This window comes from Castor canadensis, chromosome 9 (genome assembly GCF_047511655.1).
Source record: "Castor canadensis chromosome 9, mCasCan1.hap1v2, whole genome shotgun sequence".
Classification (NCBI taxonomy): domain Eukaryota; kingdom Metazoa; phylum Chordata; class Mammalia; order Rodentia; family Castoridae; genus Castor; species Castor canadensis.
In genome coordinates, this window is record NC_133394.1 from 36,077,297 (window position 1) to 36,100,312 (window position 23,016).

The 23,016-nt window shown below is 39.9% G+C and overlaps 1 protein-coding gene across 1 annotated transcript; it reads right to left on the bottom strand.

The window, feature by feature from the left end:
- Positions 1-292: 292 nt before the first annotated feature.
- Positions 293-22,840, bottom strand: Bdh2 (3-hydroxybutyrate dehydrogenase 2). Its single transcript, XM_074041465.1, has 10 exons — positions 22,723-22,840; positions 19,550-19,641; positions 18,573-18,651; positions 16,163-16,259; positions 14,898-15,006; positions 8,702-8,762; positions 7,560-7,673; positions 3,254-3,312; positions 2,522-2,614; positions 293-575 (listed from the first exon to the last, which is right to left on the bottom strand). Exons 2-10 carry the CDS (start codon positions 19,619-19,621, stop codon positions 522-524), a joined length of 738 nt encoding a protein of 245 aa, XP_073897566.1. The 5' UTR covers positions 19,622-19,641; positions 22,723-22,840; the 3' UTR covers positions 293-521.
- Between the last annotated feature and the right edge of the window lie 176 nt (positions 22,841-23,016).

Below are 23,016 nucleotides of genomic sequence, written 5' to 3' on the forward strand. Positions count from 1 at the left end.
ATGCGTATGTTGAAGCACTAACTGCCTTGTGATGGTAGCCAGAGGTAGGGGTTGGGAAGGGAATAAGCCACATGGAAGGATCACCCCAGGACTGGGATGAGTGTCCTTATAAAAAGACACAAAAGGGCTTAGCCTCTGCTAAGTGAGGACCAGGAAGGTGACCACCTGCATTACCTGGACTTGGACCCTCTCCAGACACAGGACCTGCTGGCACCTTGATCAGGCATTTCCCAGCCTCTAGACTATAAGAAATAAATGTTTGTTCTTTAAGTCACACACTCTTAGCCTGAACTAAAACAGAGGCTTACAAATTTTAGTTTATTTTAAAAACTACTCTTTTCAAGAAGTTTAATATTTTAATTTGATTTGCTTACAATCATATCAAAAGAGATTAGAAAGGCAATACATTTAAAGAACCTGATTCTTTGAAACAATCATTAAAAAGCAAGTTTTCATGAGGAGAGAGACGACCGGTGAATTTCTTGAGAGCCAGGTTCCCTGTGGATGTGAAGACTCTGTAGTCACAGGCTCCAGCCTCCATCAATGATGACAGGGTTGCCTGTGACATAGGCCGACTGCAGTGACAAGCACAAAGAGACAAACAATTAATCAAGTAGGACACGGGCTGTGTTTCTAAAAATTTTTTTCCATGATTGGGATAACTGAACAATTGACTCTTACACTGACAGGTAACCTCATTTACAAATTGAATTTGGGAAAATCCAAATTAAAATTTGGCTGATTCTCGTGATAGGGAGCTACATGGTTTCTGCTAGCATGCCAGTACCTGTTACTTTCTAAGCAGGGCCAATTAGGTATTTGGTTTCACAGAATGAAGGAGGGGTGATATATAGTCATTCCCCAAATGAGGGTAAAGTGTAGGCTAAAATAGAACATTTCATTTTGAAGCTCTGAACTAAACAGTTGCCGAGTTTTAGAGCACTGATACACTTTTCAACCTAAGTGTCAGTAATTAACTGGCCATGTAAATGACCAAGCAGTTTTTAAAAACAGTGTTTATTTAGTTGATCAATATACTGAAGTGCACTATTTTTAAATTTTCCATGAGTAATAATTATTATAACCTATTATACTATGAAATAATATTCTATACAAGTTTTAGATATCCAAAGCTGTATAAAACTAAAGGATTTGAAGAAATAATCACTGGTTTATGCTCACAAAAGCTTCCATTTCCTGAAGAACTAAAACTGAAGTGATCACTGAAGGAAAAGCTTAAAAATCTTTAAAAGTAAAATGGATAATAAAGTCTTAAATTTATGTTCTTGGTTTTAAATTGATCTAAAGCTTGAGACAATGGAAGAGGCAGAAGGAAAGGCATTATAGTATGAGTACAGAAAAACTTAAAGTTCAATATATGAAAACTAATAATATAAATTATAAAACAAGGCAGGGGCGTTAGTCACTTTACCAAAGAAATGACCCCCAAGTTCTCCTAGTTCTTTCAAAAAAAACCAAGCTCTCTGTTATGCATATCAAATGTTCCTGGTGCCTCTGAAAGCCCAAAAGTCCTTTTGTTTCACATTGGGAGCCAAAACATTTGCAAATATTTGTCAATTTAAGGGTAATTTAGGTTATCAGCAGTATCTCCAAATCAAATGAGCTCTTTTGAAGATATGGAATCAGAGTAATTATAAAGGCTAATGTGCTTATTTCACTGATAATTTGCTTTGCAATTTCCCCAACTCTTAACTGTTGCAGATAGTTCTGAGAAGTGATGACTGGCCTGTTACTGAAACCCTTCTATTTGTCATGTTTACCAAACTAGTCTGCACCAAGTTATTGTAAAAACAATGAAATGACAAGTAGCATGCCCCTCCTCACTCCCATCTCTCCACTTTTCTTCTCTCCTCCCAAACATCACGTTCCCTGTTTCTGTAACGCACATGACATTCCAAGACATAAGACGATGTTCTTGCCATCTACACCTTGTATCACTGTTTTTACTTTCTCAACTGCTTGTCATTTTAAAATATACAATAGCCATTTAGGAAGAATCTAGTTAATAAAGAAATGCAAATTGGAAAACAGAAGTAGGAATTTCCACACATGAGGATGAACAAGTAAGAATAGGAAAAAAACAGCCAGTGGGATTCTCCCAAGACAAGTCACCAGAAAACTAAACACAATTCAATCTGGTTCACCCTCTTATTACTTCAACTGAAACTCTCACAATCCTAGTGGTTTGGTTGTTTGACTTACATTTAATCAGGATTTCCCCTATTTTAAAGTTTGAAAGTAACTGTCCCTCAGAAAACTAAACACTTTAATTTTTTTCAATTCCCCATTTTGTTTGCTGTAAGATTTTGAGACATGTAAAGCTGAATGAAGACGAGGTGGTAGCTCAGATACAAGTGGTCTTTGAGTTAATTAAATTGGAACTTACCCCTATCTTGTAAATGCGACATCTTACCACACAGACTCTCTTAAGTTATGTTGATGAGCAAACAGCCTTCCAACATGGCTGAGCATAAGGAACTCTGGGGAGAACAGTGCTTACCTCATCAGAAGCCAAATACACACAGAGCTGGGCTACTTCTTCTGCTGTTGCAAACCTTCCTGTCTTCTGTCTCTTCAGGAAATCATTTAGTGCCTGTGACCAGAAACCATTCTTGACATCAGTGATGAGAGCTGACATATGTGCTTCTCTGTAACTTCCTCAAGGGTTAAAGGCAAGAAGAATCTACACAGGGACTTATTGCCTTGAATCACCAATCAGGGTTACAGCGACTTGTTCACCTAAGCTACTCAAGTGAGTTGTGATACACTAAGACCCACAGATAGTGGGATAGATTAGAAAGCTGATATGAAACAAGATTGTTTTTCTTTTCTTTTTTTTCAATTGTAAGTGGTAGTGCACGTCTGTAATCTCAGCACTTGGGGGGTTGAAGTAGAAGGACCGAAAGTCTGAGGCCAGCCAGGACTACATAGTGAGACCTTGTCTCAAAAACAACAACCAAAAAAATTGTAATAAAACATGCATAGCTTAAAATTTACAATCTTAACCATTTTAAGCGTACAGTTTGATAGTGTTAAATACATTTACATTGTGTGCCACCATCACCACAACTCTTCTCATCTGCAAAAATGAAAATCTACACCCATTAAGCAAATAACTGGCCATTCTCCTCCCCACTCCCCCCACCCCACACAAGGTCTCTCTAGGCAAGGAAGAGGGCATTTTTTTTTTTTTGCTGAAGGGGTTGAAAAACATTTAAACTACTAGATGTACCTCTTCAGGATTTTCTCTGGCTTGTATCCTTTCTTGCAAAGATGGAGTATCAACTGTTCCTAAACCAAACAGGAGACATTCAGCTTGGTTACTTAAACCGAAAAAGAAATTAATAATTAAAATTTTAGACTTCCTTTTGTTGTATGATATAACAACTGGCTAAATCCTTCTCCTTTGACTTAAAATGACAATTTTATGTTTGCCTACCTGACCTCTTATTTAATAGGCTTGTAACTTCATTAATAATATTACTTATGATCTTTAAAACAGACTGTGATTCTTTGTGACACTAGGCAGGGACTCTGGGTGAATTTCCTAGCATCCTCAAGGACATTTATTTTAGTCACATCATCTTTATAGGATGATTTATGGATTTCAAGTACTTTTACATGCATTTTATCAGCTAATCCTCACGAAAACCCTGAGATGCAGATAAAAACCTCATAAACCCTTCACCAGTTCAAGGACCTAGTTTGCCTCAGTGATCTCAAAACCATCTTCTGATGTCAAGTTCACCATGCAGATTCTTGGACAATTCCATGGCTGCCATAATCCTTGGTAATTCAGATGACTCTGAGTTTTCCTCATTGTCTAGCCTATTTTCATTGGTTTCAAATTCGTTTTTAAAAAACCCCTGCTTTAAGTTCTCATAAAAATATAATTTAACATTTTTGTTTTAAAAAAGAAAAATAAGAATGATACTAAAAAGTTAAAATCCCATTTAGCTCACAGACCTCTATAGCAGCTTCTCTAGACTATTTTTTTCTTCTTTTCTTTTATTTTTTTTTCTTTTATTATTCATATGTGCATACAAGGCTTGGTTCATTTCTCCCCCCTGCCCCCACCCCCTCCCTTACCACCCACTCCACCCCTTCCCTCTCCCCCCCCCCCCCCCCCCCGCTCAATACCCAGCAGAAACTATTTGGCCCTTATTTCTAATTTTGTTGTAGAGAGAGTATAAGCAATAATAGGAAGGAACAAGGGTTTTTGCTGGTTGAGATAAGGATAGCTATACAGGGCATTGACTCACATTGATTTCCCGTGTGTGGGTGTTACATTCTAGGTTAATTCTTTTTGATCTAACCTTTTCTCTAGTACCTGTTCCCCTTTTCCTATTGGCCTCAGTTGCTTTAAGGTATCTGCTTTAGTTTCTCTGCGTTAAGGGCAACAAATGCTAGCTAATTTTTTAGGTGTCTTACCTATCCTCACCCCTCCCTTGTGTGCTCTCGCTTTTATCATGTGCTCAAAGTCCAATCCCCTTGTTGTGTTTGCCCTTGATCTAATGTCCACATATGAGGGAGAACATACGATTTTTGGTTTTTTGAGCCAGGCTAACCTCACTCAGAATGATGTTCTCCAATTCCATCCATTTACCAGTGAATGATAACATTTCGTTCTTCTTCATGGCCGCATAAAATTCCATTGTGTATAGATACCACATTTTCTTAATCCATTCGTCAGTAGACTATTTTTTTCTTGAATCATACATACAATCTGTGAATTCTCTGTAGAGGACCATTTTTTTCAGATGGAACCATGTGATCTTTCTCTGGGGGATACTGTGATCTTCCTGAGGTCATAAAAATTGACTTTACCGTAATACCCCCAGCTTCATCTCTAGACCATGCTCCTGAGAATGCCATACAAACCATTTCTTGGGCTAGGTGCAGAGGCTCACTCATACCTATAGTCCCAGCAGATATGGGGAGTATTTTGGTTCCAGGCCAGCCTGAGCAAACAGTTAGTGAGACCCTATGTGAAAAATAACTAAAACACAGAAAGGGATGTAGCTCAAGTGGTGACCTGCATAGCAAGCACAAGGCCCTGGGTTCAAATCCCAGTACTGCCCCCCTAAAAAAGATGTAGAAGAAGCCATTTCTTAATTTCAGCATCATTTGACATTTTTCTGGAGAAGCTAAGATTCATCAGTGTCAGAAATCCTGACTCCTATTTGGAGCCTTTTGTTTGGTTTATCGCTCTTGTCACATTTTACCATGAGCAGGCAGCATGATCAGCTTTCTGGGTGGAAATCACCTCAGCTAGATCACCTCCTTCATTGGGAACATTTTCTATCTTCACATTACTGTAGGAACAAAGGTCTCATTTTTATCCAGTTTCTAATATTGTCCTTACTTCTCTTGTCAGTAACCTCCTCAGTGTTCAAAATATTACCAACAGTGTGCACCTTACGCTTTCACTGACACTGTCTTCAAAATCCTTACAGCTGTAAGTGCCTCCTCCGGCTGAAGTAAATGAGCTTGTATCTTACACACAGCTGCTTCTAACAGCTATCAAGTGAAAACTGTAGCTATAGATTAATTTCATTGTCACTGCTTCTGCTGTGTCCACAACACAGACTGACAAATTGGGCCATTGTCTGCATTTGTCTGATGAGAGATTCGTGACTCACAACTATCAGCACCATCATAGACACACTCATTTCTTCTTAGGTTTCTTCTGTGATGGGCTCAGTGACTCACAGCTAGTTCCTTGTCTCAAACAATTTGATAATGTATTTTCCAATCTTATGAAAAATCTAGCCGCGGGAACAACCACATTTTCCAAATTGTTTTGCCATTTACTCCAAATGGTAAAATGTCACCAAGAATAGCTAGACTCAAGTAAGTGTTTACATCAAAACCCACAGAAAGGTAGTCTCTGTGGCTCATGCCTGTAATTCTAGCTACTCAGGAACTGGAGATCGGGAGGATCACAGTTCAAGGCCAGCCTGTGTAAACAGTTTATGAGAACCCATCTCAACCAATTAGTTGGGTGTGGTGATGCATACCTGTAGGAAGCAGAAGTGGGAGGGTGGTAGTTCAGGCCAGCCTGGGCAAAAAGCAAGACCCTAGCCCCAAAATAACTAAAGCAAAAAGGATTTAGGGTGTGGCTCAAGTGGTAGAGTGCCTGCCTACCAAGCTCAATGTCCTGAGCTCCAACCTCAGTATCACCAAAAAAAAAAAAGGTGGAATTATTTCCCCTCTCTTCTCTTTTTTTTTTTGTTACCTATGTCTACATTTCTACTCCCAGAGAAATAAAGCAGAATATCTCAATAATTGAAATTCTGTGGCTTGAAGAATCTGTAATAGTTTCCCTTGTGTAGTCAGTGGTTTTCAACCTGAGATTCAGGCAGTCTCCTGTGGGATTTTCCAAATGACACATAGTTCTCCGCACTAACTTCTTCCTTAAATTCTGGCATGTCTTGCAGGTAATTTTAAAAGAGTTTTTCAGAACTGCCCCAGTACCAGTTGTGAAGTACTGAAGACCTTAATCTTGGATATGCAATATTTTTTTGCAGAGGACATTAGTAATCCTGATAGGCACTTGCATTCATTTTGTGTTGGTGGAACCAGGTAAAAGGGCTACCTATCTAACAGATACATTCAGGGTCACTGAGAAAATGGAGCACACCCACAGTTATTAAGAAAAAAGTTCTGCTTGCCTTCTTTCCTTTATTTGAGGGGTCAGCACACTTTTTTGATAAAGAGCAAGACAGCAAACATTTTTGGTTTTGAGCTCCATTTGATTTGCAGCAACCACTCAACTCTGCCTTTGTAGCATGAAAACAGCCCTAGTCAATGTATAAGAAAATCCAGTGTGGGTGTGTCTCAGTAAAATGTGTGGTAAGCCAGATTTGGCTTACAGGTCAGTTTGCCGGCCCCCTTTTTACAGCATAAGGAAAAGTTAAGCCTCCTTTGATGGATGAGCCACCCTAGATATCTTGTTTGACTCTAGCAGATCCCTGTGTTCTGAGAGATTTCCCTTACTTTCTCCTTGCTGCCTGTAGGCATGGTCTTATTTCTTTTATTTTCTTTACTCTCCCCCCTTTCCCTTTCTTTCTTCCTCCTTCCTTCTCTCTCTTCTTTACTTTCAATAGGATCTTGCTATATATAGCCCAGGTTGGCCTCAAATTCGAGATCCTCCTGCCATAGCCTCCTGAGTACTGGAATGGGATTACAGGAATGCATCACTATGCTTGGAAGCATGGTCTCCTTTTCATCTTTCCCCTGACGAGGTCACCTTGGTCTGCTTCTCAAACACTGGGCTCTGGAAAGTTTTATGTCTTAGTCATTTGATTCTGAACTGTCCTCCACACAGGTGAATTTTAAACCCTTTGCACTTGTGACTCACTGCTGATATCTTCAATCTACTTTCTAACTTACTCCAGGACTGTTCTCTCAGAAAGGCCAGGCCCTTTCATTGATGACAGAATATAATTTAACATGTAGAAAACAAGCTTGTATATAGATGTTACTCACAATGGCAAACAGGATGTCAGAAAGGACAAGTCCAGAGCCTGACTCACCTGGGCACACACAGTTGCACCTGATACCCTGCTGGATGAAGTCTGCAGCAATGGACTTTGTGAGGCCGATCACAGCAGCCTTGGTTGTGCTGTACACACACCTGTTCACCACTCCTGGGGGTGACAGCAAGAGTCAACAATTGAAGGAATTGACAACTAAATCTAAATTTTAGAAAGGGGACACAGGCTAGTTTGTCTAGTTGACATTTTTATGCTTTCTCCCACCCTCTTCTTGAAAAAAATTTTTGACATCAGGTTTTCTTCCTTAAGAGTGCCAGTTTTTGAATCTAGGGAAATAATACCAGTATAGGGCCAACTTAACTGAGCTGTCAGTGGTGTTGAGAGGCTGCACTTAGTTATCAGCAGTAGTCTGCTTTTCACCATTAGTTGGTACAGCCATTAGGCAGATTCTAAAACAATCCTAAGGACAGTAATATTATCTTTGGGACTCTGCCTAAATGATAAAACAAGAGGCCTAGGCACTTTACACTCCTCTCTTGTGTTTGTTTCATGTGTGTTTCCTTGCGAAGAGAAGGAAGGTTATCTCAGCAGCAGCTATTTCATTTGAAACTCAAAAATCCACTGGTACCAGGCCGTGACATTATTTCCATTCTGCACTGTCATCCTCGCCCTTGGACTTGACTTCTCATTCAGGAACCAGATCAACTGTCTTTGTGGAGCATTCTTCAAACCCACAGGCAGAACACCCTCCCTGTATTGTGGTGGCACTTTCTGCAAATCTCCACTACACTATTACACAGTAGAAGATGGAATTTGCCCACCTCTCTCTGCCTTTTGGACTATGAATTCTTTTGGGGAGCAGGGCAATGGCATGTATGTGCTTGATACATCATTTTGGATTAATTAAATGATAAAGTGTTTCCTTCCCCAGCTCAATATTCTTTTCCATATACATTAGAAGTAACAAAAGGGAAGGCAAGGAAAACAGATTTTCATTTAACTTTATGACTGGCTTATATCTATGGCAACTAGTCTGATGGTTAAGGAACTTAATATTAATTTTTTAAAAAGAGTTCTGAAATTTTATATGTTTTATGATCTCATCTAGGCTAATTTTTCCTAATCCATAGGTTATGAAGATGTGTGTGTGAGCATCACAAACCCCAGAGGAGGCTCCCTACCCTTGATGCTGGAGGCCACGGAGGACATGTTGACAATGTTGCCACATTTCTGAGCAAGCATCTGTGAAAACAAGACAAATATAACAATCCCACCATGCAGACTGAAAATAATACTCCTTTGGAATATCTGCATTTCCTTATGATTTGCAGAACCAATTTGAGCATCTTATTAATGATCAGCTCTATTGAGCAGTTTTACCAGTGAACCCCTCGCCTACATGTTGCTGGGAGCTAGTGGCAGTGTAAATAACTCCCTGGCATTTCTGAAGAGCATTGCCACCTTCCTGGGGCACAAAAGCATCAGCAAGACCAAGAATGAATATGGATCTATATGGAACAGAAATGAATATCAATTGTCACTGTGTGTTCCTGATGTTGGGAGACTATTACTCTATTCATCACATATGTATAAACTGTATTCATATGTATTGAATACCTACTCTGGTCAGGTATTGTGCAAGGTCCATGAGAATCAAAGATAAATGACACAGTCCCTGCCTATAGGGAGGAGCCAGCCTGATTGGAGAGATGACATAACACTCTCTAGCCACAGTGTCACCCTCCAGAGATCTATGGGAGAGGCAGGAAGAACCCATTCAGGCTGGAGGCAGGTAGAGGGGAGCACCTGATGAGGAGGTATGAGGGCTGAATTTTGAAAGCTAGAGTGCTACTTAGAAAAAAAAATTTTTAAATGGTGTTTCAGGGGAAGATTATGGAGAAATAACCTAACACAAATTACAAAGATTCTAGGAGAAAACTGGGAGAAAGGTAAGGGTCTGGCGGGAATGCTGGGTGTAGGAGGAATGAGGCATAAGATTGCATGAGGGGCTGAACTGAAGAACCTGGGTTTTACCTTGAAGGCAATGCAGACCTTGAAGTAAGAGGGGGCTGGATGGATGAGGGAGGACAAGGAGGAACATTTATATTCTGTTGGTGGGAATGTGAATTAGTACAGCCACTATGGAAATCAGAATGGAGGTTTCCCAAAAAACTAAAAATAGAACTATCATATAACCCTGTGAAACTATTTCCGGGCATATATCTAAAGGAATGTAAGTCAGCATACAATAGACACACCTGCACAACCATGTTTATAGTAGCACTAACTATCACTAAGCTATGGAATCAGCCTAGGTGCTCATCAACCAATGAATGGATAAAGAAATGTAGTATTGTGTATAAAGATATACACAATGGAATATTATTCAGCCATAAAGAAGAACAAAATTATGTTGTTTGCTGGAAAATGGACAGAACTAGAGAACTAGAGATGTTAAGTGAAATAAGCCAAGCTCAGAAAGATAAATATCACATGTTTTCTCTCATAAGCAGAATCTAGACCTAACAAAACAAAGAAGTAATTGTAAAAGGGGTACTATTTTGGGGTGGGGACCAACTGGAAGCAGGGAAGCAAAAGGTGAAGGTGATGGGGGGGTGAATATGATCAAAGTACCTTTTATGCATGAATGCAAATAGAATAATGAAACACATTCAAAATGTTATAAGGGTGGGAGGTGAGTGAAGATAAGAAAGAGCAATGGAGGGGGTACATTGGATCAAAGTGCATTATATGCATGTGTGGAAACATCACAATGAACCCTGTCCTACAATTAAAAAGATAGAGGAGGAGTGACATATTCAGATTTGGAAAGACAAAGGTTACTCTGGTGCCATGGAGAGGCCATCTGGGAAACATGAGGAGAGCACTGAGGTGGGAGGGGCAGGACTTCAGAAGTACTTACTGTGGAGAGAGTGAGCCCACCTGAAGAACACCAGAATTCTCCCACTAAAGTGTGAATTTATCAAGAGGAGAGTCTTGCGCAGTCAACAAATTTTGATGAATCAGAATCTCCTGAGGTGCTACTTTAAATGAACATTGGAATCTATAATGAATAAAGCTGCTATGAATTTTAAAATTCAAATGAACTCATACTTTATTGACAGTAACAAAAAATATATGTCTTCAAGATAATAGATGCACAAGGGCATGGGCACCCACGGATATTTTGGGAGAAGAAGCCAGAGTTGAGATAATCCCTGACTCTCAGGCACTAAATTCTCAGACTGAAATCATTGGCAAGGCAGAAAGCCATAGAGAACAAGGAGGAGGTGGTGGAATACAAGATACAAGAGAGGCATAGAATTAAACTAACTGCTGGAGGAAGCAGAACGCAAATTAGACAACAGAAAGAAACCTGCCAAATGTTTGTCACATCATGAGAATCAAAGACAGGGTTTCAAAAATGAAGGGGTATTACTAGGCAGTGTAAAGGATCTAGAGAAAAAAACTCTCTTCTGCCGGGGTGAATTTCTTCAGTTTTCAGAAAAAGAGGTGTAGGAAAGGGGAGAGTCTGTGGTTGATGGATCCATGGCTAGGGTGGCTAAGATGATATGCTTCTTTATGGTATTTATTTATGGTATTTCTCTTACTTTTCATTTTAACACTCAGCTACTAATTGTACCTAAGAGCAGAGACTAAAATAACACCAATGCATTGTGGTGCATGGACTAAACAAATATACGGAGAGGCTGAGATAACCCAGCCATGTCAAGGGACACAGCACAGGAAAAGTAACATTTAACCCCAACGGCTTTTCTCCGTGATAAAGGGGATCATAATGAAATGGGGTCTTCATAAAAAGACTAGGAATGTTAGTAATGTATAATGCCATTGAAAACAAAGCCTTAAAATTGTTCTTTCTCATTCAATTTAGCAACTAATATAACCTACTTTTTTTTTTTTTTTTTTTGCAATACTGGGGCTTGAACTCAGGGCCTTCACCTTGAGCCACTCTACCAGCCCTATTTTTTTTTGTTGTTTTTTGTGAAGGGTTTTTCGAGATAGGGTCTTGTGAACTATTTGTCCTGGCTGGCTTTGAACCAGGATCTTGCTGATCTCTGCCTTCTAAGTTGCTAGGATTATAGGCATGAGCCACCAGGGTCTGGCTCCTAACCTACTTTTAATACATAGAAATACACATAACTCAGCTTAATATCTGAAGATTGGCTATTACATGGGCTCAATCTCCAATCACCTGAAAAGCAGTAATTCCCCGAGCAAAACCTTAGCATATAGTCACCTTAGAGAAGCTAGTGCTGCTCCAACCATTGTAACAATCTATTCGAGCCAGGTCAGCCTGCTGATTCTAGAGCCCGGAGTCATTGCCCACTTCCAGGCTGTCTTCCCTTCCCAGCACCAGCTCAGAACCTACTGTCACAGTGTAATGCTCCTCCAGCACCCTGCGCAACAGCTTCCTCTGGCAGGTGTGACTGTAAAGTGAAGTACCTGCTATACAACAGTGTGGCTGACCTATCAGAAACTCAAGTGGAGGCTATAAGGAAAAGTCTGTCCAGCTGTTATCTAGCTAGCCTTCTCTGATTCAGCCCTTCTGTCCCCATTGCCCAGAGCTCAGCTCCTAATCTTGGTGGATCTTGGCCTCTTAGTCTCTAGGTTCAATGCTCGATCTTCATCTGGATTGACAACCTTGATTCATTTTTTCATTCAACAAATGTTTGTTGAACACCTCTATGTGCTAGTGACCCTGCTCAGGTACAGTAAGGGAAAAAGCGAGCAAAAAATCCAAATAACAAAGACATCACCAAATCTTTTCCCTAATAGATCTTCTTTTCTAGTGAACCTTGGATTCTGCACTGATCTTTTATGGTATTTTCTACTTGCTCTGTGCCTTTTGACTGATATTCCAATTTTGGAGTTGTTTTCCATATATCCACCCATGAACAAAAATTTTCTGCAAGTGTTCCTATGTTTTGCTCACCTGATCTTTCAGAGATGTGTAGGCTCCATATCCTGGTTTCCCCTGGAAAATCTTAATCTTGTATGTGTGTGTCACCATTAATGATTCAAAAGATCTTAGATAGTTAGTGCTGGAAATGATTGTCTCACCCTCATTTTCAGATGGAACAAACAGACACTGAAAGGATGCAAGTATCATTTCTTCAGGCACATGGGGCAGAGATCAGGCTGTGCCTGCAGACTTCTGATGCCAGTGTACCCAATCAGAAGTTGAGCTGCTTAGGCCTCCCCCACGCCCTTTTTGCCCCCTGAGACAGAGTCACCCTACGTAGCCCAGCCTGGCCTTGAATTTGTGATCCTCTTGCCTCAGCTTCCTGAATGCTGGAATTATAGCCATGTACCACCAAACCCTGCTCAGGGTCACTTAAATAAGTGGCACTGAGTGATTCTGATTCCACATTGCAGTCATTAATATTTATTGGGATTTTAAAAATAAATGTATGTTATTGGCTCATACAGACCATTGTTAGGACATTTTAAACCAGGCAAACCCACTAATTCACAAGTTGGCATTGTTTTGTTGGAAAAGTTAGCACTTAGAAGTTTAAATTCCAGCCAGGTGCTGGTGGCTCACATCTGTAATTCTAGCTACTCAGAAGACAAATCAGGAGGATGGTGGTTTGAAGCCAGCACAGGCAAAAAAAGTTCGCGTGACCCTATCTCAAAAAACTTTTCACAAAAATAGGGCTGGTGGAGTGGCTCAAGGTGAAGGACCTGAGTTCAAGCCCCAGTACTGCAAAAAAAAAAAAGTTTAAATTTCAGCTCCACTGTGCTCCACACCTATATGAACAAGTACTTGTGATGCCTTCAGACCTGTAGTAGGCTGTTTTTGCAAATGAGTTCCACACATGTGCAGCAGTCTTAGCCTCTGTCACCTGACTTTTCCCTCTTACCATGGCCTCTGCTCTACCCCCAAATCCTATGCAAACTACCTGTCTTCAAAACTTACATCCAAGTTCCAAATTAACATAGATTCTTATGAACTTTAAGCAGGCAAGTAACATATTTTAAAAAGTATTGTTAGTTCAACACTCTGTGGGACTACCCAAAGATTCCTTCTAGTCACTAAACAAGTACTGTCAAAAAGTCCTTCATAACCAAGCCAATATCTCTAATTTTTCTGTTAATGGTCACCTGGAAAAGCCTTGATATTTGGTTCACTATTCAGAACAAAATATCAGCTTTGCTGTGCCATTAACAAATCTCCTTCCCTGTTCTGGGTTGGACAGCATTCAGAACCATGAGTCAGACATGCGATCCAGCAGGGCGAAAAGGACAAATAGCTCTTCTGTATTTTGCTTCGGGTTCAGTTTACAACCTTGAGTTGCTGGTTCCATACTCAGTCAATTCCATTCATTGTCTGATAATACTGGCATATAAGCTATTCACAGTCAGAGCTATTTGGTTCCCATATACACATCCTTCTTGCCCACAGCTTTTTTAAGCCAAAAGCTGTGTAAGGCTTATCTGTCAAATGAAATTTAAAATATTGTTGAACTGTGTGAAGGCTGAAGAATTCAAGGAAGGCTGACCCAGGAGGTCCCATCAATTTTTTACATCTTCAGACCCTTGGTGGCTCAGCAGAAAACAGGAGCAATAGGAGAATCTTCAAGGTAGAGAAAAGCAATGGGAAGTGCAGTGCAATGGTGTGGTACAGTGCTTTGCGGTGTAGTGCAGTGTGGTGTGGTATGGTGTGGTGTAATGTGGTGTAGTGTAGTGTGGTGTGGTGTGGTGTGGTGTGGTGTGGTGTGGTGTGGTGTGGAACAAATTTTTGTTCTCACTACTGGCTAGTTGTGTGATCTTGGGCAAGTTACCTAACCTCTTAGCTTACTATAATAAGTGACTTTGATAAACTAGTACCCACCTACACTACTGCTCCACTCTTGTGCGCCTTCTTGGTGGTTACTCTGCCTGGAACCCTCTGCCCACATACGGTTTGCTCCTTCATTTGGACCTCTATGAAAATCCCACCTTTTGATGTCCAGAGGGCATCATTGATATCTTAACTTCTTTGTTGTCAACTTCTTTGTATTTATTAACCATCCTAAATGTGATATGTCTGTTTGATTACTTGATATCTGGTCTCACTCTCAATAATGGGAACTCTCTTACAGAAGGGACTTTGTTACATTTACCAATTAGTCTTCTGTGCCAGAAATGGAGCCTAACACACAGAGAGTGCTTAATACATATGCTTTGACTGTAAGAGCTGGAAGTATAAAGAAATTAATTGATATGAAATGCTTTGGCATAAATGTTCAAGGAATGTTAGTCATCCTTTTAGCTATCATCACTCTCCAGCATGTGAGCATCCTGTCTGAGTGCCCAGTGAGAGACCTAATGTGGTACTTATTCTGGTGGTGGAGGTGGTGGTGGCCTTACTTTAGGAAGGAATGCCTTGATCATCAGGTACATGCTGCGCACATTGAGATTCATTGAGAAGTCCCAGTCTTTTTCCTCACAGTCCAAGATGGTTCCATGATGGACAAAACTGAAAGAGTGATTAAAGAGGAAGGAAAACCTGGCATTAAAGAACTTGTGATATGACTCAGTGGTAAAGTGATTGCCTAGCATACGTGAGACTCTGGGTTTCAATTCCCAGTATCACTTCCAAAAAATTGCCATTAAAATGTTTTAAAATTCAATTCTCATTATTTCTATGTCACTCTTTGGCATAGAACATTGTCTTCTTCATTTACCAAGACTAATACAATTCAAAAACAGTATCACTTAGCACATTGCGTTGCTAAGAATCCCAATAACTTTAGCTAGCCCATTTGCTACCTGAACACAACATCCTTCTTTTGAAAGAAGAAGGAATGAGTTGGGGTCACCAAATGAAAGGAGATCTACACCAGATAACACTGGAAACGTCAATGCCATTTAAATCAAAGCACAAATGAGATGGACATCTGCCCTATTTGACTGCTATTTCAAGAGTAACACTGCCCTCAGGTGGCAAAGAATACTAAATCAAAATTGCAAGAAGAAGTGTCTCAGTATCTCAGGGAAGCAAAATAATACTGATAATGTCTACTTTTAAGACAGAATAAAAAAGGCAGAACAAAAGAAAATCCTTAAAATAACCCTTCTTTTCAAGTCACACTTCCTGAAGGAAGCTTCCTAAACATGGAATCTTTATTGGTTTGGTCCTCATGAACTTCAGTACTTCCAGTTCAACCAGAATGTCAGCTTCCTGCCAGCAACAATGGCATGCTATATTTCTCTATCTCCTACACTGCTGAAAATTTAATAGATGCTAAAAAGCTAACTTTTCTGCTTCTGTCATACCTCTAAGCATATTCTTACATGAGAAGAATCAGATTATTTATAAAACAGGTAATCAGAAATCATTGCTTTTTTAAAATTTCCATACACTGTGACACACGACACAGCTTTGCGGTGTCTTCTGTTCCATTAACTGCCTTGAAGCCCCAAGTCCATGTCTTACTCGATGAATCTTACTCTACGGATGTCTTACTCGATGAATCTTACATGTAATGAAAATGCTGTCTGAAATCTAGCCACACTTCCCAAGAAATATATCATGGTCCACATCGAGTAACTTTGCCATATTACCAAAGCCCTTTTAATAAAGTCAGAGAAAACTTTCTGAGAGGAAAGGGAAATTAAAAGTTACAAATTACCCAGCAACGTTAAAGAGAACATCAACTCTTTCAACTTCATTGGCAAACTGATCAATTTGTTTCTTCTTTGTGACATCAAGGACACGAGTTTGAATACCTAAAAATTAAAAGACACTATTTACCTATAACCATAAACACATGTCTAACTTAGAAGATTTAGCTGTTTTGAGCTGTGAAGTGTGAGGTATGCAACATTTATCTAGCGAGGCTGAGTAGGATTGTTGACTATCACTAGGGTCTTCACAATCTTTAAGTGCCTTTCTTTTTTTCTGGCAGTGCTGGGATTTTGAACTCAGGGCTCATGCTTGCTAAGCAGGTGCTGTACCACTTGAGCCACCCCGTCCGCCTTCACAATCTTTAAGAATCTCATTAAAATGTGAAAGTCTTGGGCTGGTGGAGTGGTTCAAGTGGTAGAGCATCTGCCTAGAAAGCATGAAGCCCTGAGTTCAAATCCCAGTACCACCAAAAAAATAAATAAGTAAAAAGAGAGATGTAAAAGTCTTAAGTCCCATCCTGATCCCCCCAATAACACAACCATTCCTCTCCCTCTCTTTCTCCATTTTGTAAATTCAAGAGAGTCTTTTCCTCGTAATGACTTCACAGTGAAGTATGATTGATCTACCGTAGTCTTGCCTCATAAGTCAGCAGTAAGAACTGATAGTGGGCTTATTCTGGCCCATTCTTTTCCCAGAGATTGTGTTGCTGGTACAGTAATGCTCAATTCTGTTGGAGTGAGCCATGAAGGAAGGACAGTGCCTGTGGGATAAAAACACATTCTGCTACAAGCTTCACCTTTGTAGCATTTTCATTACTTATTACCAGTGACTGTTAGTTAAGGATATCACCTGTAAAAGGCTGTGCATATGGGATCCAGCATGGGTCTGAGAGATGCACACTGCACTACTTACTAAAAGAAGTTCTCTAACAAAGGCAGCATTTATGTCCTTTAAGACAGTTTAATTATTATTTTGGATATAAAATTACAAGTCTGGTGGAGTGGCTCAAGTGATACAGTGCCTGCCTAGCAAGTGTGAGGCCCTGAATTCAAACCCCAGTGCCACACAAAAAAAAAAAAACCCAAAAAAACAATTACCTGGATATAAAATTATAAGATTAGTGAACCAAGAAAAGGAGGACTGAAATTTCATCTCAGAAAGACTTCTTTTGTGCTTTCTGAGTATCAGCAGCTTTACTTTGATTTGTTGGAATTATAATGCAACATATTCTGATTTCATTTTGTAACTCAAGGGACTAATGTGTGATTATGACCTGTTCTATTTTGCTGGAACAGTTAATTTTCCAATGCTGCAGTTAGGTTCTGTGTGATACAAATAGTTTCCCATCATGGTGTGTGATTTAGCCACATGTGGCTAGTGAGCACTTGAAATATAGGTAGTCTGGGCTGAAATGTGTATAAATGTAAAATATATTTGAATTTCAAAGATTTAGTATGAAAATGTTGAGATGTTGGTCAAAGGGTACAATTTTGCAATTATGAATAAGTTCTGAAGGCCTATTGTACAACACAGTGCCTATAGTCAATAAAAATGTATTGTACACTTGGAATTAGCTAAATTTAGATTTTTAAGTATTCTTAACACATGCATACAGAGAGAGAGAAGTAACTACATGAGGTGATGGATTTGCTAATTAGCTTGACTATGGTAATTATGTTGGAGTCCTTACCTAACTTTAAGGAAGTCTTGGGTTCAATTTCCAGGGCTCAAATAAACAAACAAAGAAAAACCCAAAACCAAAACATCATTTTGTGAGTGCTAGGAGTGGCAGTAAACACCTGTAATCCCAGCACTCAGGAGAATTGAGAATTTGAAGCCAGCTTAAGCCACACAGCAAGATCCTGTCTCAAAAAAAGGGAAAATAGTCCACTAATAATTTTAAATATTGAATAAATGTTGAGATAATATGTTATATATATTGGCTTATATAGTAGTTTGGTAAAATTAATTTATAGCAGTTTTTTTATAATTTAATGTGGCTACTAGAAAATTTATAAACATATGTGTGGCTCAATCATGTCACTATTGAACCATGCTGCCCTAGAGGAGAAAGGAAGAAACAACAATGACGGAAGTGAAGAGTTGTCATTAACTGTTAACACAATAACTGTTGATTTTCACAAATAACTTTGTAATCAATAACTAAATCCCTCAACATTTGTGTAGCACAAAATTTTAAGCATATATCTTCAGAATTCTCATACAGATTTTAGATGCACAGATTTTTGTTTGTAGGTTCATAGAATCATAGCTTCGATGTCAAAGAGCCAAAATTTTAAAAACAGTCTTGTGTTTCTGAGCAGCTAAGGAATTTTCTTTCAACACATGAATATCATTGCTTTACAAGACCCAGCAATCTCTGAACCCCAAAGTCAAGCTGCTAAATTGCTTACCTGGGTACTTTTCCAGTTCCTGAAGTTTGGGCTCATTGATATCTGTAGCTATGACTTTAGCTCCTTCTTTTGCAAAAGCCTGGCAGACACAAAGTACAAATAAGTCCTTTGTTTACTTGATTAAAAAGGGTCTTTTTCCTTTTATCTTATTTTTGTTCTTGTTTTCCCTATAAAATAGGTGGAATTTCAAACTATTTAGTCTCATTGTCTCCCCTCCCCAGTAATTATTGTTTTAACTTATTTTTTATCATTGATTAAAACAACATGATGTACATTGTGCTTGTCATCTTTGTTGCTTTAATATCAATCAAGAAAACTAGTGGTCTTTAAAATTCTAATTCCATTTTTAACACCTCTCAAATGTTGCTATTCTGTAATGACAGTTATTGCTGGTGACTAACTGCAAATATTAAGAGAAAAATGGATAAATTTTCCTCCTGGGAGTATTTACGTCCATAAATGCCAAACTATGTCTGCCATTATACTGAAGGCGTATTAGTAACTCAGGAGAGGGTGTCATGTGGAAGAGGTTGAGGTGAATAACTCTGGAGCCACAATTCTGAACTGACATAATTTTAGAAAGCCACGCAGCCTGTAGGGCCCCTGCAGTATATTTATTATGGTGCAGAGAAACTGGGTCAGAAAAACACATTTCTCAGAGTCAAAGGACATCAGTGATCTTCTCACATAACAAACATGTGAGGTATTCATTCCTTCATCTGCATCAGGAAAGTGACTTTTTTCTTTTGTAACTTAAGACAACAGAAGCATAAAATTAATTAAAAAAAAAAAGAGAGAAAAAGTCTGGTTGTTTAGCTCAGAGGTAAGAGTGCATGCTTAGTATGTTGGAGACTCTGCATTCAATTGCTAGCACACACACAAAAAAATGTAGAGCAGAATTAAACACCCATGGTATGAATCCACATAATCCAACACTTCAAAAATGAGTAAGTAAACTACAAGAGGTATCAACTTACTAAGGCAGCCGCCCTGCCGATCCCCTGAGCAGCAGCAGTTAGGATGATGACTTTCCCATCAAGACGACCCATTAGGGAATCTGCAAGTTAATCTAAAGACATGTGCATTTAATGGCTTACACCATAGCCTATGGTCATGTACCAGCGGTAACATGTGGAACAAATAGGTCAATGTGCTTCTTTTAGAATGAGAAGAGAGTGCCTCTGTACAGACAGTCCCACCACTGAATTGTCTGGGAGCACTTACTCTAGACACTTGGCTTTTGTATCAAAAACATTTGGCATAACCCATTGAAGTGACTAGTGATGGACATTAACCCACCTTCCAGTTCCAGTCTCAGCCTCTGATGCTGAGATAAGCAAGTGCAGAGTCCTCACCACCCTGCCTTCCTTGCTGCCCCTACACACATCACTGTACTGTTTGTGTCTTTACAGAAGACTGCTTCTTGGTTTCTCTTTGGTAAACTTTTGTTAAATTTGCATTCTCAATTGCTATGGTTTTTCCTCATCCCTTGAAAAGATTTCCTAGTTGACCTCAGAGATTCACTGAACAAAAGGCCTGGAAAATCAAATCATTTCCAATATCCCCATTTTACAGATAAGGAAACTGTTGCTGCCCAAGGTCATAGAGCCGGTCAGCATCAGAGTCGGAGGTAAACTTAGGAGTCCTGGCTCTTTTGCTATGAATACAGTCTACCCTATAATGCTGCTGATACTCTTTAAAAGTTTAAGCACATGGTAACAATACTTTAACAAACATAATCACCATTTTCTAAAAGGGAAGACTCAGAAACTCTGACATCCGGGAAATTCAAAGTAGGAGTTATTTGGCCAAGGCTTGGACTGCACATTACAGGGTGAGAGGAGCGATGAGCCAGGGATGGAGAAGAGTCAAGTGACGATCAGATAGGCCCCTTCTGCTGCTCTGCTCTGCCCTTCTTGTACCTCTGACCTCATACCAACTCACGAAGAAGTGGCTGCTCTGGCCCAAGGCATCATGCTCTCATTCCAGAAAAAAAGAAAGGGAGGAGCAAAATCCAACGCCTCTCCAGAGGCCTTGTCTTTCTGCGGCCACAAAGGAGGTGAGCAATGTGAGAATCTTGTTTCCTACCCATTATGCAACGGAAAACAGGAGGAAAATGAGTTGGATGGGTGTTGAATGAAACTCCCAGTAGTACAATAACTTTGACATTCACTCCAGTAAATGCTGTGTGATAAAAAAGAGGGGTCCAGCCTTGCCTTGAGGCTCCTATTAGCTAGTCTTTTTTTTTTTTTAACTTTATCTCTGTTCTCTTCAACCAGCCAAATAGCCAAACTTCCCCCTCCTTCTCTCTCTCTCTCTCTCTCTCTCTCTCTCTCTCTCTCGCTCTTTCTCTCTCTCTCTCCTCCTCCTTCTCCCCCCACCCCCTTTTTTCTTTCTGCTATGCCCAAGGTACCCTTCCTTCCCAATCCTCCACAACTTGGTCTGAGTTCCACATGTGAAGCAGTGATCACTCCTTTAGGAAACCAGGATCGAGAGACTTACGGAAATGCCATGATATGATCAGATGTGTATTTTAGAAAGATCCCTGCATGGGGCACAGGGGCAATTAGGAGGTTGCTGCAGTTGTCTAGAGAGATGTCGGTGAAATGGCAGGGAAGGCGAGATCAGTGGATGAGAAAGTTTTCACAGGTAAGAGACGGGTCACTGGGAGGCTAAGTTTCTTTGGGTTTCAGAGCTATAATTTCAAATCTAGGCATTCTGGTTGCAGGTTCGAGAGGACTCCTGGCTCATAGGGTGCCACACGATGCTCCCACACACACTCCCGATGCTGTGCTGGAAGCCTGCAAGCCACACACCACAGATTACAGGAGGTAACTGACCATGAGGAGTCTCTGCTGAGTCCACCCTCCCAGGACAATTCTGAGACTAAGGCAGACTCATTTCCTGGAGTTCCAGAGCTCCTTAATGGGTGACTTTGCAGGTATTTTCCATTGCCCTGCTGAAGGTCGTAGAGACTGCAGAATGATCAGAATGCTTCCATCCAGCCTGATCTCTCTTCCTTCCTTGCACCTGGTCTGATGACTCTCCCAGCCTTACCTAGCTCCCTCTGCATTTTCTCTCAACCAGAATTTCCTCCAATAAAATCCATGTCTGTGTAAGTCTAACTTGGAGACCGCTTCTCTGAGGACAGACTAACAGACTAACTCTTAAGTAAGAACTGGGTATGAAAAGCCAGGTGTGGCACGCTGCAGTCCCACTATGTGGATGTGGAAATGGGAGGATCACAGTCCAAGGCCAGACTGAGCAATAAAGGAGAGACCCTATCTGAAAAATGAAAGCAAAAAGGATTGGGGGTGTGGCTCATATAGTAGAGCACTTGCCTACCACCAGATTCTAGGGAGCCTGACCTACTCTGATACAAAGAATTTGCACTGCTTTTCTCTTTTGTCTTACACAAAAGATAAAATTTCATTTTAAACCTGGTAAGAGTTAAGAGAGAAATTCAACTTATACTTTAGACCCCAAGTTCTTTATGCTCCCCCAGTTCTGAGCATAGCATATTAAGGAGCTGTTACTTTTAAGTCATTGGTGATACAGGGCACATGGCCTGGGAAGGTACATGTCACTTAAGAATCTTGGACACCCCGAGAAACATTTACAAAAAACCTGCTGGAGCACAAAGCAGCCTTTTTGCTTACTTTGAAAACCTCCTTCTAGTTGGCCTTCCTGCTGTCCTGGGACTAGATTTTGGGGCCAAAGTCCTAAAATTACATATGCTGTATTCTCTCACACCAAAACAGATTTCTTTAAGAAAAGTAGTGCAAACCTGGTCAGAAATGGTAAAACTCTTTAAAAAAATCCAATATAGAAACTGAACACGTTGGTTGTCTTACTCTAAATATTGGAATAAAAATGTTAATTTTTGATTAGCAGAAACATAAACAGAGTATTTTTCAGGAACGCCAAGTATTTTCATGAGCCAGAAAGAAAAATGTTTACTTAGGGCAGATACTAGAAAGCACTCTTTTTCTTTGGCTACTTTGAAAAAAAGTAAACCCGTCACATCCTTATCTAACTGCTAATATTAGTCTTGAAATAGGCAATGTGAAGAACAAAGCAATGTCTTAAAAATTAAATTTCCCCTTTCACTAGTCCAAAGTTTTGTTTTAAAACAATCAGAAGATCTTACTTTAGAGTAGCAAGTAAATGCTGTCCTCCAGATGGATCCCGGCAGGAGAACAGACTTGAGATCTTTGTGCAGAAGCAAGTCAGGTGCTCAACAACGCATGCTGGGATTTGTAGTTCAGGTTCCTGCTACAGTACTTCCTTGTTCAGCTTTTTTTTTTTTTTAATTTTCAGTTTTTAAAAACCCATTCGAATCAGCCACACACTTTATATATGTACGTGCTGCCATCTAGTGGCTCTCAGGTAGAAGTGACAGAAATGGAACCATAACACAAAGGAGCTAGGGAATCTGGGTACA